This window comes from Camponotus floridanus, unplaced genomic scaffold (assembly GCF_003227725.1).
Source record: "Camponotus floridanus strain SB8 unplaced genomic scaffold, Cflo_v7.5 scaffold1, whole genome shotgun sequence".
Taxonomy (NCBI): Eukaryota; Metazoa; Arthropoda; class Insecta; order Hymenoptera; family Formicidae; genus Camponotus; species Camponotus floridanus.
Window position 1 is genome coordinate 6,636,599 of NW_020229214.1, and position 13,993 is coordinate 6,650,591.

Consider the following 13,993-nt stretch of genomic DNA (forward strand, 5'->3'; position numbering starts at 1 on the left):
TCATATAGTTGTGAACATTTTATCGACTGCTACTTCCCGGTAAAAAATTGTTCATATATACTCATGCAAAATTGAATATAATTATAGAAATTTAAACATAATTGTGTATTATAATTATAAATGATAAAGTATAAGACATTATATATATTTATATACAGGGTGTGTGTCAACATGCATTTATTAAAATGGAACACATAATTATACGCAGCAATTATATAATTATATGTAGCAATTCTTGCACTCATACAAATATATACAAATATATATATATATTATTATTATAATTATATATAAGTGCGCACTTTGCACTTATATAGGATGTCTCGAAAGGTAAGATCAATTGGCTAGGAGATGAAAAAGGAACATAAGTGAAACACATAATGTAAATAATATTTTTAAATCTCCTGACCGATTGACCTTACCTTTTGGGACACCCTGTATAATGTTTACAATGTTTTAAATATAAAAATATGTTACAATTATATTTGGATCTCTATTAATCTAATATATAATTATATAATTATATATGAGTCTTGCATCATGTATAAATATATATAATAAGCATGACTCACAGAAATACAGTCATACATAATTGTATAATACAATTCTATATAAACTTTACCGATGTTCATTTTTTACTGCAAAGAATAAAAAAGTGCCCAATATAAATTTTTACATTTAAAAGTGCAAAATTTGCGCTTTTTTAATTGCCTGGGTAAATGTATTAGGAGGTGGTTTGATTTTTGATGAAAAATCATCAACAGCGTCAACGATTTTAATAAAGATATATATAATTATAACATATTTATCGTTTAAGCATGCTCAGTATATACTGCGCATCCTGGGGTGCAAACCACCCTCCATCCCAACGCTGCACTGTCATCAGTGTCGCGACGCAGGGCGAAACACAGCCTCCTATATTCTCTCAGATCGATCGTGTCTGACTGGCAAGTAAACTCGCCGAAAAGTCTGGAGAGCTAGAGTCTGCTATGTCAACGAGCAGCACGTGCAACGCTGATCGCTATGCCAGGCTATCGGGATTCCATATTCGGTATGAGTAACACAAAAGAAACGCGTGTAATCTTTTGATAATTACACTTGGACTCTAACCTTAAGATTCATCTGTCAGTGAGTAACATTGTATGCCACAACCATCCCTTTTTGGTGATTATAATTCTATGACTGAATCTAACGAGTGATTCTCGATGTGTAGCAACATCGACGAGGAATTACATAATACTATCTTATATTTCTATATTTATTTTAACCGATAGTTACAGTTGATTACTTGCCGATAGTTACTGTAGATTACTTTGAATATTTTTTGAGAATAAGATCAAAATTCTATATACAAAGATCTCAGTTGCATTTAATAATTTCAACAAAAAATTTCTTTTTTCACTCCATTGGCAAAAATTCGTACAATTGATACAATGAAATTGAATCATATTAAGGTTGTATATATAAAATTGATAGATGAATAAGAATGAATAGGATAGCTATGCAAATTGGAAAAAAGGTCTGTACAAACATTATGAAAACTATATAAAATTTAACAGTATAATAACAGTATAAAAAAAAAAACGCATTTATACTAATTAAATTCTCTAGTGATGTTAATGAGAAATTTCTTTGTTTGTTTCAAAATAACAAAATATATATAAAAGAAACAGATGCTATAAAGCATATGCATAGCAAAAAGATTCATAAATCTGCAAGAGAATTATAATATTAAAGAACTTGCTAAACATATTTATATGTAGAAAATGCTTGTCTCATGTGCGTGCAATCTCTTCTATTATGCTCAAAAGAAAGTGTTTTTCCAACGCTTATATTAAAAAAAAAGTTTTTAATTTCTACAACATGCAAACACGTTAAATTTGTATTAATTTAACAATACATCAAAAATTTTAATATTATTACTATAATTATTTAGAGAGTGATGATTATAGTCTTATCATATATATAAATAAAGTCTTAACATAGAGCGGATTTTAAAAATATCTTGAATATATAACTATGTATTATAACTATTATACTTGTTAAAAAAATTACTTTTTATCTCTTCATTTTTGTTCCCGCCTCAAATGCTAATAACTAGTTGCGTTTTTCGCCATAGATAGCAGTGGTAGACAGCAAATACGGTAATGCCATCTTCAAGCAATAAGCTAAACAATATTTATGCGCTGACGCAGTTTCTATTCCTGTGTTGTTAAAATTATTACGTCATGAATGATATTGATATTATACATTTGATATAAATATTTCGAACGATTTTAGTGTACAGTTTTATTTAGCAAGAATTATGCTCTATGTTCAACATGCAACAAACATGAACATCGCGAGATAATTTTTATGGTAATAGCGCTTATTTGTCGCAATGTGTAAGCTACATAAGAGAATGTCAAACTATGTCAACACAATTGACATTGTCACAGAATTAAAAATAAATAGAAAGAGAAGAGTCAGTATATAAAAGAATCATTTTTATAGCTCGCATAATAATTAGAAATATATGAATAACATTTTTTAAATAATTTTTTATATATAATTTATTGAAATTTTTAAATCACTTGATTTAAAAAAAGTCATTGTAAAAATTACAATATTAAAAATAATAATTATATATAAAAGTATTGGCAACAAATAAAAAATAAAATATGTTTTTTCATAGATTATATTCATAAGGCGAGTATGTGCAGAAAGAAAATTCAAAGTGATAGACAATTTGGCAACGTGGATTACACACAACTTACGGAAACCGATAATGGTTTCTTTGATTCACAAGTATGTAAAAAATAATATAAGAATTACAAAATATAATATATTTGCATTATTATTCGATGATACCTTATGAATACTTATCTTTATACATCTATATACATCTTGTTAAAATATCACGTTTGAAATATTTATTTTATATAACTAATCTCTTTTAATAGTTTGTAAGTCCACCAGTGAAGATACCATGGAAGGCTATTACATTAGCGGCTCTCCTATTTGTGGGAGGTACCGTTATGCTCATTATGGGAAGTTTGATTGTGAGTGGACGCATTGATTCAAAAGTAAGATTTATCTCATTATTATAGATATTATAGAAAATTCTAATTACATGTGATGACATTTTATTTTTTTAATCAATAATTTGAACAAATATATAGAATTACTGTCTGATAAATACATATAAAAATATGGAAATTTGTATTTTAAAGAGAACACATTTATCAAAATTACAGGTATTGTAGAAAAAAATCTTGTTTATGTTACAGTATTCGGATCGCATGTGGCCAGTGATAATTTTAGGGGCCTTGATGTTTATACCAGGAGCTTATCATATGAGGGTAGCTATATTAGCATATCAGAAAGTACCTGGCTATTCTTTTGATGATATACCAGAGTTTGATTGAATGATTATGTATATATATGCACATAGTACTTATTTATTAATTTTAATTTATATTGTGTATCGAAAAATGCATTTAATATAAAAAAATCTACTTGTGCAATAGATAAAAGATTTAAAGAATATATAAAAATACTATAAAAAATTGCTTTTTTTTATCTTGAAGCATTTATATAATGTACACTTAAATATATATATATTTCCTTATTAAAGAAAGATATATAAATTGTGTGACAACAATATAATACTGCTATCTATTTTTTATAAAATATTTCAAAATATCTACAGAGATGTGTTAATATTTTATATAATTAATACAAATATCAAAAAGCTATTCCATGAATACATTATAAATATGTTTAAAAGATTTTCAAAATATAAATTTATCTGTGTGTATTTACAAAAACTGTGATTATAGTATGGAAATGTATATTCGCTAAAGTTCTATAAACTTGTACGTTTATGTGCTCATATACTGCTTTCAACTTGGTAAATGCACTATTAATAAGAATTAATTATAATACACATATGTATACATGTACACATACATAAAATAAAAATTCTTAACTCTTAAACACTTAATTTAATATTCATGTCTTTATTGTTAATTATTTTTTATATAATTTTTTTACAGGATAAATAGCTAATCCATAACTTTATTTCAAAATTTATATATAAAATTATATAAGCAATATATATGTATATATATAATATATTTATGTTCTTGTGACAAAAGTTATATTATAAGAATGTAAATGAGTCAAAAAATAAAAATTAATATAAGAAAATCTCTGCATGCCCATAACATTTAAAGCAATTATAATATATAATGTTATATATAATATGCAGATAAATATTGAAAATAAGAAAATTTTATAAAAGTACAATATTTAAAAAATAGAAATAAAAAGTAGATTTATAAAGGTATTAAATCATATAAATAATATGCAATTATTAAATCACATAAATAATACGCATAAAAATATATATCTTAATATAGATATTTTGTACACTTTATGTATATTTTTATAGTTAAAAAATTTCTTTAATACTGCAATTAAATTATAAATATAATTCAAATACATAAAGTGCACGGAGAGAGAGAGAGAAAGAGAAATGTATGCAATATAATATAAAACTTCACATTTTGAGTAATAAAACTTACAGTATTTTTCTCAGTGTTGAATATTGAAATAGATTAATTTCTAATCTCTATTTGATTTTTACTTGCTTATTTTTGCATTACACTTTTGTTCATAGATATGATTTTAATTGCAATGTTCTGATTTCAAATAATTTATAAGACTTGTACTCTGTAACTTTCCTATTCTACCTTTAACATTTGACTTCATTAGTAATATAGGCGGATCAAATCGTTTCTTTAAGACATTTTTAATTAATGCCTTTGCATTCATAATAGCCTTATTATTATAATGGCTTTGTAGTTCAGCGCAATAAAACTGTTTATTCGTTTTTATCTGTAAATTAAGATATAATAATATAATATAATTGAGTATAAAATAAAAAACATTATTACAGATCAGCTTTTTATGTTATTTATTTTTTGCTTTTCTATTATTTACTGTTTTAGATTTTAATTTGTTCTTGCATTTGTTAATAAAATTGTAATTCTGTACTATATGTAGTATGAGAAAACAAAAAATTAAAATTGCATATCGTGATCATGTAAATAAAGAAGTGAAAAATTAATGTAAGAAATAGTAAATAATAGGAAAAGAAAAAATAAGGCAATAAGAAAGGAAGAAAAGACTAATTATATATTATATTCAATAATTATATTCTATATATATATATATATATATATATATATATATATATATATATATAATATTAAATGTGTGAAGTGCTGTAGAAATTTAATCTTCTTCTTTAGAGAAAATTCTGTTTGTTAATGCTTACCTCTAAAATGAAGTATACTTTGATTTCACGAGGTTTAGCAAATTCAATCGCGTGTCCAAAATTCATTATAAGATTTTTTAATAATTGTAAAAATATAAGATATATTTCTTCTTCTGTTAAGTCGGTATTTATAATAGTGTGTATTATTGGCAGCAACTATACCAAAAACAAGAAAAAAGAGGGATAGAAAAAATAAAATAAATATATCAAATATAATTTAAAAGTTACTAGATTGCTAAAAAATAAACGAAAAAAGTAAAAGTACTTTTTGTGCCAGAAATCTTTTTTTATGGATTGAAATTTTTTTTTTCTTTCTTGTATAAATTTATAAGTAAAATCATAAATCTTTACCTTCATTGTTGAATAGATACCCATACCTTCCGCATAATTATATATCTGTCTGGCTAAAACTTCGTCTATATGAATTATTGTTGAAAGTAGTGCACGACACGTTGTTGTACTTAACGCAAAATTATGTTTAAGTATTACGTTGCTCATTTCTGTTATTAAATTCGTATCATTTTTTGATAAAGATAATACAATTAATTTGTCCACATAACGAGATAAATCTAAAACATAAGATAAGTCTTTATTATTATACATGTTACTGAGAATATAGTATAGTTATATAAGTGACATATAGTGTTAATAAGTGATATATGATAAAAAATACAAATGTAACAATTATAAATATATAATTTATAAACATAAAAATGCATATATAAGAGTTTACTTTACCTATTGGATTATAATAACTGGATTGATCTTTAAGTAAAAATTGGAAAAGAAAGAAAGCATATTCAAGGAATTCATTACAAAATAAATCCAACAGAATGCATATTATTTTGTTCCTTACGTATTCATCATTAATAGTGCTGTTAACATGCCATCTATCACGACTTGTACATATTATATTCTGATCTGAAAAAAATACAGAAAAATAAATAATACATGTATATATACTATGTGAGTGAGTGTGTATGTGTGTGTGCGCGTGCACGCGCGTGGGTATGTAAATATATATATACATCATAAATAAATGATAACAAACTTAAAAGCAACTAAAATATATTTGCTGTGTATTGATTTGTTGTAGCATTTTCTTATATTCTCTAATAATATGAATTTAAAAAATCAAACATGTTTAACATGAAAAATAATCGATAAAATATAAGATAGTATCTATTCTATTCTATTTTTATATTAAAAAGAGCATTTATGGATATTTCCTTTATATATATCTTTCCTCATTTATGTATATTAACATTTATAGAAAGAAACAGAATTGTGCATTTGCAAGAGGAATGAACTCACATTTAAGTAAATCGCATGCCTTCACTGCCTTATTATTAGCTAAATAAATTTCAGCCGATAGTAGAAAATATTTTGCGTTATATGGTAAATTATATATATTAAGTAATTGAATGAATTGGAGAGCAAGTCCCCAAGCCTCTTCATCCACTAAACTGGTCAATATGTTTAATCCTATGTCGAGCAAGATTTTACCTAGAATGCTGAAGATACCTATTTGGACTGAAATGTCCAAATACGAATTAGGTGAGATTATAAATAAAAAAGATTTAGTTATATATAGAGATTTATTTATTTTAATACTTTACAATATATAACATAAATGATAATGCGATAATAAAATATATATATTTATATATATTATTTATATTATATAAGAGATATTCATATATATGTAATAAAAAATGCTTTCCTAGTTATTAAAAAAAAATGCATATATCTTTAATAATATTGATAAATAAAAAAGAAAGAATCATTAATTATGAGATTCTAATTTTGACATATATAACTCTTGATATTTTAAATCTGTATAAAGGATATATATTATTTGCATCAGAGGTTAAAATTAGTTATATTTCTGTATGTGCAAAATAATAGTAGTTGAATTTATATATGTAAAAGTTAATCAGTTTCATATTATAGTTATTTGTTAAAAAGTGATAAAGAAACTATAATATTATCTATACTATATATATATTATGTAATATATCCTCTCTCTATAAGTGTATCTTTATTAAAATATTGATTACCTGTTAGCGTTAGGATGTTTTTTAAATGATATTCTGAACGTTTTATATTTCGAAGTATAAGACAACATTTACTAACAAATAACTCACTTTCCCGTTTTTCTGTATAATTTTTTAAGATATCAATAATATAATTGTAATCTTCATGTATAAGCCCCTTTTCAAATCGTTCTAAATCCATATAAAATTTCCAGAAACGTTCGTGATCTCTATACATAGATCGCGCATAGGGTGCATCTAGAAAAAAAATATATAAATATAATGATAATGTATTCTATACTTTTAAAAAAATGTATACACATGTATATACATGTATATGTATACATATGTGTATATACATATTCTCATAAATAATCGATAGTAAAATGAAGTATATACATATTCTCATAAATAATCGATAGTAAAATGAAGTAATTACCAATAGGTTGCATGAAACCATATATATATGGTTTTGGTACATTTACATCTTGAGTTATATGATTCTCATTTTGATTTACATCAGTTTCATTTTGGTTTACATCAGTTTCATTTTGGTTTACATCAGTTTCATTTTGGTTTACATCAGTTTCATTGATAGAACTAACATATCTTATTGGAGGTTCTTGTTGTGTGAAGTTTATACTTGGGTCAGGAGAATCAGGAGAAGCAATGGTTTCTGTTGTTATTAAACTTTCCCCAAAATTTTGAGTCAATACTTCAGAATTTTTTGCAGTTTTTTCAACTAACATATTTTTAAAACATTTCATTACATATTGATTCAATGTTGATATTAATGTATAATCAAGTTTACTTATCAAGTTACTATTAACATCTTGAATCTTTTGTAATTCTTTATTTCTTACACATTCATATAGTATTTGGTCAATGATATGTTTAGGAACATTTGATTGCAATGTTAAAATTAAATTTCTAGTAGTATTCCAATATTCACCAGGTTTCACATATTTAATTACAGTCAGTAATATGTTGTTAAGCTCTTTTAAATTTTTAGTGGGCAAAATATGTGTCATCATACAGTCGACGATAGTTTTTAATGATATTTGTCTACTTAATAGTTCTTCGATAATATTAGAAGCAATATTTTTTCTCGACCATCTTGTGAATTCCTTTCTCCAATTAACGTTCCAATTGTCATAAAGCATCTTGTATGTTATTAAAATTTCATCAATATTTAACTTTTTTAATAAAGCTATATATACTTCTTCACAAAAATAATTAAAATTCTGTGTTAATGCTTCTGGCATTATGTCAAGAATTGTTCTAGTATCCTCCGAATTAATTATTTGAAATATTTCTTTTATCTAGAAATGAGAAATTATATTACGATATATGATATAAATAATTATATTAAACAATATTAAAATAAAAATAAAAATAAAAAACCGAATAAATATACTTACATCATGATTAAATGTACACTGATAATGATTTTTGTAACATGTACCACATTTTAATACCAGATAACAATATCCCTTGATAAAATCGTAAAGAGTTTTCTTTTTTGAATAAATGTTTTTAATTTGTGATGATTTTGATTGTATTGCAGTTGCAGGTACACAATATGTATTTAAAACTTGTGTAGATTGATTATTGGATATTTCATTTGCTTTATCAGATTTCAAAGATTCTGTATCATTTTTTATGCATTTTGCATATTCTTTATTAAATTCTTTGTTATTCTCTTTCACATACTTATCGAAACTACTAGCAGTCATCGTATATGGTACATCAGAATGTAGAGATTTAGATGATTTGTCCTTCTCATTCAAAAATATATCTTCACATCTATAATAATACATTTTTAAATATATGAATATTTACTTTATACTTAGATTAATTTCATTATTAGAATTAATAACTATTCCAAAATATTTTATTTAAAAAGTTATAAATTTAATAAAAAAAACTTTAAATTCAAAAAGAATTTAATTATAATATATATTATTATATAATATTATTTCTTATATATTATTTTTCTAGTCTATTACTTACTGGCTTGTATCAAATTCTGCAAAAGATTCTGCAAAAAGAGAAATGCAATCATCATCTTCATCATCACTTGCAACACTTGAGCTAGGGTTCTCTTGGGCATCACTTTTCTTTTCATATAAAGTTCCATTTAAAGTTGATTCTTCTTTGACAGAAAGTTTTTTGCAAACTTCCTCATTTGCTACTGCATTTATTATATAATTAAAAAAAAAGAACAATTATTTTTATTGATTAAATCTATTTACTTAGAAATGCATTATATTTCAATTGTTATACTTACTTTCAACTGTAGGCTTTAACTTAAAACTTTTTTCTGATTTCATTTGATTCAAAAATTTACGTAAATCTGGTCTTTCTTCTTGATTATATTTTTTAGTTTTATTTGTTTCTACTGTTGTATTTGTCGTAACACTACTTAAAGAATCATTATCTTGTTGATAATTACTCGATTTAAATGCTACACTTTGTAGCCAACTGTTCCTATTTAATTTCATTTTTTTACTACTCTGATTACAATCTTTTTCTTTCAGAGTACGCTTTAGAGGTTTTTTTAGTAATATGTTCCCTTCTTTGCTTGCGAGTATTGATGATGTACTAATATAGTTTTCATCATCAATATCCATAAGATCTGAAACATTCTTGTTTAATATGTTTTTAGTACATTTTTCTTCACATTTTCTATTGTCTTGTAATATGTTATTCTCATGTATTTCAGTGTTATTGGTAAATCTATTTAATTGTTCCTGATTACTTAACGTATAGTTTTCATGTGTCATTATTATTTCACCAATATTATTAATACTTATATCACCATTATTTTTTACTTTTGTCGCAGAATTTAAATTTCTATAATCAATAAGTTTACTATGTGACTTATTATTTGATAAGTCTTTATCTTTTAAATCAACATTATTATTATCTTTTAAATCAACATTACTATTAAGTGGACTTGATATTTTTAAAGTATCAAATGATTCATTTATTTCATGGGATGTATGATGTTTTTTTTCTCTAATATTTTCAATTGTAGTAATAATTTCTGTTGTATCATTACAAAAAGTTTGAGCTATACTTTTATCATTATTACATCTTGTTTTTACATCTTGTTCTAAAGAGATCTGTGTAGGAATATTGCTCTGTAAGCTGTTATTTATTCGTAATTTTTCAATTCTCACTCCTTTTAGAATTTTTATTCCTTTTGGTAAAACACAATTTGCAATTATCTTTGGTAGATTTTGTTTTATTGGCGTCAATGTCTCATTTTTTGATGACTTTCCTCCACATGTAGTTTGTACTATATTATCTATAATTAAAAATATGCTTTTATTATTCAACTTTTTTATTTGCTAGTCTTTTCTCTTATTCATTTTATTATATAATTAAAAAATTATGAGTAGAATAGAGATCTTTAAATTTTACTTTTATTCCAATACCTATTAGTTACACTTAAAAAACTTTATTTTTAAAATTTTGCATTTAATACATTTAAAGATATAATTCAAAAATTTTGATGTGAAATTATTTTTTAGCATTTCTATTATTATTGTTATATATAAAGAAGAAAAAATAATATTATATTTAAACAATATACACATACCTTTGCTGTTTTGACTCTTCTCATACAATTCTTGTTTTATTTTGCAGTTTATTTCATCAGAAAAATTAAATAGATGTAAATTATTATTACATTGTTTATATGTAATAGATTTGCTAGACATCTCTTGCATATTGCTATTATAATCAGTAACAGTTAAATTTTTCTTATCCAAACAATTTTCATTAGAACCCATTTTGATTGACCTTATATCTGCATCTATTTACGAAAAAAATAAATATATAAAATAAAGTAATATTATAATATATAATAAAATACAAAAATAAACTTACTGCATGTTCCATCTGGCCTATTCAAATTTAATATCTTTAATTTAATTTTAGAATCTAATTTCTTGTTTTTTTCTGTGTTTGGTCTTCTAACATTTTTATTATTCAATATAGTCATTTTTTGCATATAAGTAAAATGTGTATCTGTAGATGTAGTACTAGATGTTTCATTAGTATTTGTACTAGAAAATGATTCAACATTGCTATGATGTATTAATTGCTGTTCCGGTGCTATGCATTTTGATAATATAAATTTTGGAGTTGCTTCATAATATTGATAGTTTAAAGATATATTTTTGTTTATTTCTTTGCCACTTTGTTGGGATTTAATTTTTTTATAATCTTTTCTCTCTTTTTTTAAATTTTTTGTTATTGTATATTTTTCATTCTTTGTAGCATTTTTTTTTCGTGTATTTTTTTTTATCAACTGTTTATCAGTAGATATGTTAGAATGTAGAGATGTATTAATACATGATGCTGATTGTTTTGACAATTGCTCTTTCTTTAAAGGTAAATGTAACTGATAGCGTTGAATTAAATCTGTTTCTAAGGCAATGTCATGTAGTACAACAGTACATGCACGAATCCCTTTTGATATAGAATTACTCTTCTCTTGTGTCTTTTTTTTGCGTGTCATTATGTCTTATTATATATTTATTATATATGTCTTGCTATTAATTTAAATAATTTAAAAAGTTTCCTCTCTCTTTCTCTTTTTATTAGCACTAATAAAAAATTTTATATATCTGATTTAAAAGCACATGTTTTCATCATTCTGGTTTCTCAAGAAAAGTCATGTATGATAAAATATTTGCATTATCATATCATAATTAAACTGCATAAAAAATCATGGATAGATGTAAATTATAGAACCTAGAAATATGCCATTAATACAACAATAAAATATAATATACATATCAATGTAAAGAGTTCTCATATTAAAATTGTGTATAAAAATATTATTTAAAAAAAACTACACGATATTTCGTATAATAAAAACTCTGAATATCAGATTTTATTAATACTACAGGCAAGGAATTTCCAGAATCACTTTACGATACGCAATTTCTTTTCAATACATACATTTTATCATCGTGCAATCTTCTTGTACGTACATACCGATACGAATCGTGAAACTGCAGTCACTTCTTCTTCCTTAGATTTTGACCACCTCTGATCTGGGAGCGATCAGTGTATTCAAACCAACAACTGGTTTGAACGAGAGAATGATGTATAGTGAATAAAAAGGTGATGTATCAAAACTGCAGTCACTGATTTCACGGAATCTTCCTCGGGTTAGCCGCGTAAACTTTCAAGTTCCTCATTTCGAGAATCGCAAGCAAATGATATCGATATCTGCATGATAGCGCCGCCAGCTTGATGTTACATGAGCACGGTACTATTATAATGATCTGCGTCGATTGGTTGTCGGATAGAGAATTTCCTAGATGCCTAATAGAGATTCCAATAATTCTCCATTCGATAGCCGTGTGGTATGTTGGACAATCTTTTTGTCGTACGAATAATATCGCCCTTATATTGTTATGTCAGACTGTAAGTGATACTCTTTATCGGTATCTTCTCAGAAACGGAAAACAATGAGATAGGAATTTATCCTTCAGAGGTTGTCATAACGTGCTTTAGTTTTTATTTATAAATTATTCAAAATATATAATATGCAATAATCAATTTTTTATATGACCATTGAATAAACGCAAATGTCAGGAATTATTTTTCAAGTATATATATTTGATGATAAAGTTCATGTTTGCGGAAAAAATTAATAGAATCGTTATTGAGAATCACTGTTCGAACTTGGCGTAATCTTATATGCTAGTCACAGATTTCTCGCATGTAAGCGAAGAAAGATGTAAGCGAAGAAAAAAAGGAAGAAGAAATCATCACAAAAGAAAAAATCTACATATAAAACACGTAAACACAATAAAAAAAAAGCTAACTTGTCGTTTGAGTCATAATAGTATGCTCGAGAAAAATTGCCAATATAATATATTAAAATAAAAGTGATGTCTTTTTGAAAAATGACGGATTGATATTTTTCTTTTTAATCACACGACGTCTCCTTTAAAAATGAAATAAAAATGAACATTACTGTCAATAAATTTGACTTTTATAATCAAATTTATTAAATTTTTTTTCTTTCTTTTAAACTTTCTTTTAAACTTTAAATATATATCCATCTTACTTTATTCCGTTACAGTTCAGTGATTGGCTAAGGCAGATAGAGAATTTCTCGAATTCCTCTAGTTAGAACTATAGGAACTCTATCTTACAGCCAATCTGCGTCGAATAAATTTTTCTTGCACACAAATATAATATCCGCTTAAGTTGCCGGCATTGGTGTCGCCAGAAATCGATATATCATCGTTTGCGATTCTCGAAGTAAAAAACTTGAATCTTCCGCGTGTGACGAATTCAACAAGATTTTATACAATTCAGTATATACAATTGTGTATAAGTTTGCGAGTGATTATTTAAATACAAGATTGAAATATTTGATCGCGAGTAATACGTGCATATAATGTGTATATAATGTGTCTACGCTTCGATTGAAGGTAAGACGTAGATTATATAGTCTATATATAGTATATATAATATATTATGCAAAAATATGTACTATATACATATATACTATATATATATATATATATATATATATATATATACACACATACATACATACATACATACATACATACATACATACATACATACACATATA

General features: G+C 24.8%; 3 protein-coding genes across 4 annotated transcripts; 1 reads left to right on the forward strand and 2 right to left on the reverse strand.

Moving 5' to 3' along the window:
* The first annotated feature begins 879 nt into the window (after positions 1–879).
* LOC105259186 (transmembrane protein 230) lies at positions 880–3,455 on the forward strand. Of its 2 annotated transcripts, none has more exons than XM_011270959.3 (4): positions 880–1,051; positions 2,675–2,787; positions 2,943–3,065; positions 3,270–3,455. In XM_011270959.3, the coding sequence occupies exons 1-4, from the start codon at positions 1,024–1,026 to the stop codon at positions 3,405–3,407; spliced, it is 402 nt and encodes a 133-aa protein (XP_011269261.1). In that variant the 5' UTR covers positions 880–1,023; the 3' UTR covers positions 3,408–3,455. The 2 variants fall into 2 exon arrangements, with proteins under 2 accessions (XP_011269261.1, XP_011269262.1); XM_011270960.3 differs by lacking the exon at positions 880–1,051 and adding an exon at positions 2,204–2,358.
* A 1,065-nt stretch (positions 3,456–4,520) lies between these two features.
* LOC105259189 lies at positions 4,521–10,149 on the reverse strand. Its single transcript, XM_025407811.1, has 10 exons — positions 9,650–10,149; positions 9,373–9,553; positions 8,825–9,165; positions 7,799–8,674; positions 7,384–7,617; positions 6,638–6,856; positions 6,062–6,244; positions 5,675–5,892; positions 5,324–5,479; positions 4,521–4,881 (listed from the first exon to the last, which is right to left on the reverse strand). The coding sequence occupies exons 1-10, from the start codon at positions 10,143–10,145 to the stop codon at positions 4,672–4,674; spliced, it is 3,114 nt and encodes a 1,037-aa protein (XP_025263596.1). The 5' UTR covers positions 10,146–10,149; the 3' UTR covers positions 4,521–4,671.
* A 58-nt stretch (positions 10,150–10,207) lies between these two features.
* LOC109610568 lies at positions 10,208–11,277 on the reverse strand. Its single transcript, XM_025407812.1, has 4 exons — positions 11,257–11,277; positions 10,967–11,182; positions 10,307–10,672; positions 10,208–10,215 (listed from the first exon to the last, which is right to left on the reverse strand). Exons 2-4 carry the CDS (start codon positions 11,157–11,159, stop codon positions 10,208–10,210), a joined length of 567 nt encoding a protein of 188 aa, XP_025263597.1. The 5' UTR covers positions 11,160–11,182; positions 11,257–11,277.
* Between the last annotated feature and the right edge of the window lie 2,716 nt (positions 11,278–13,993).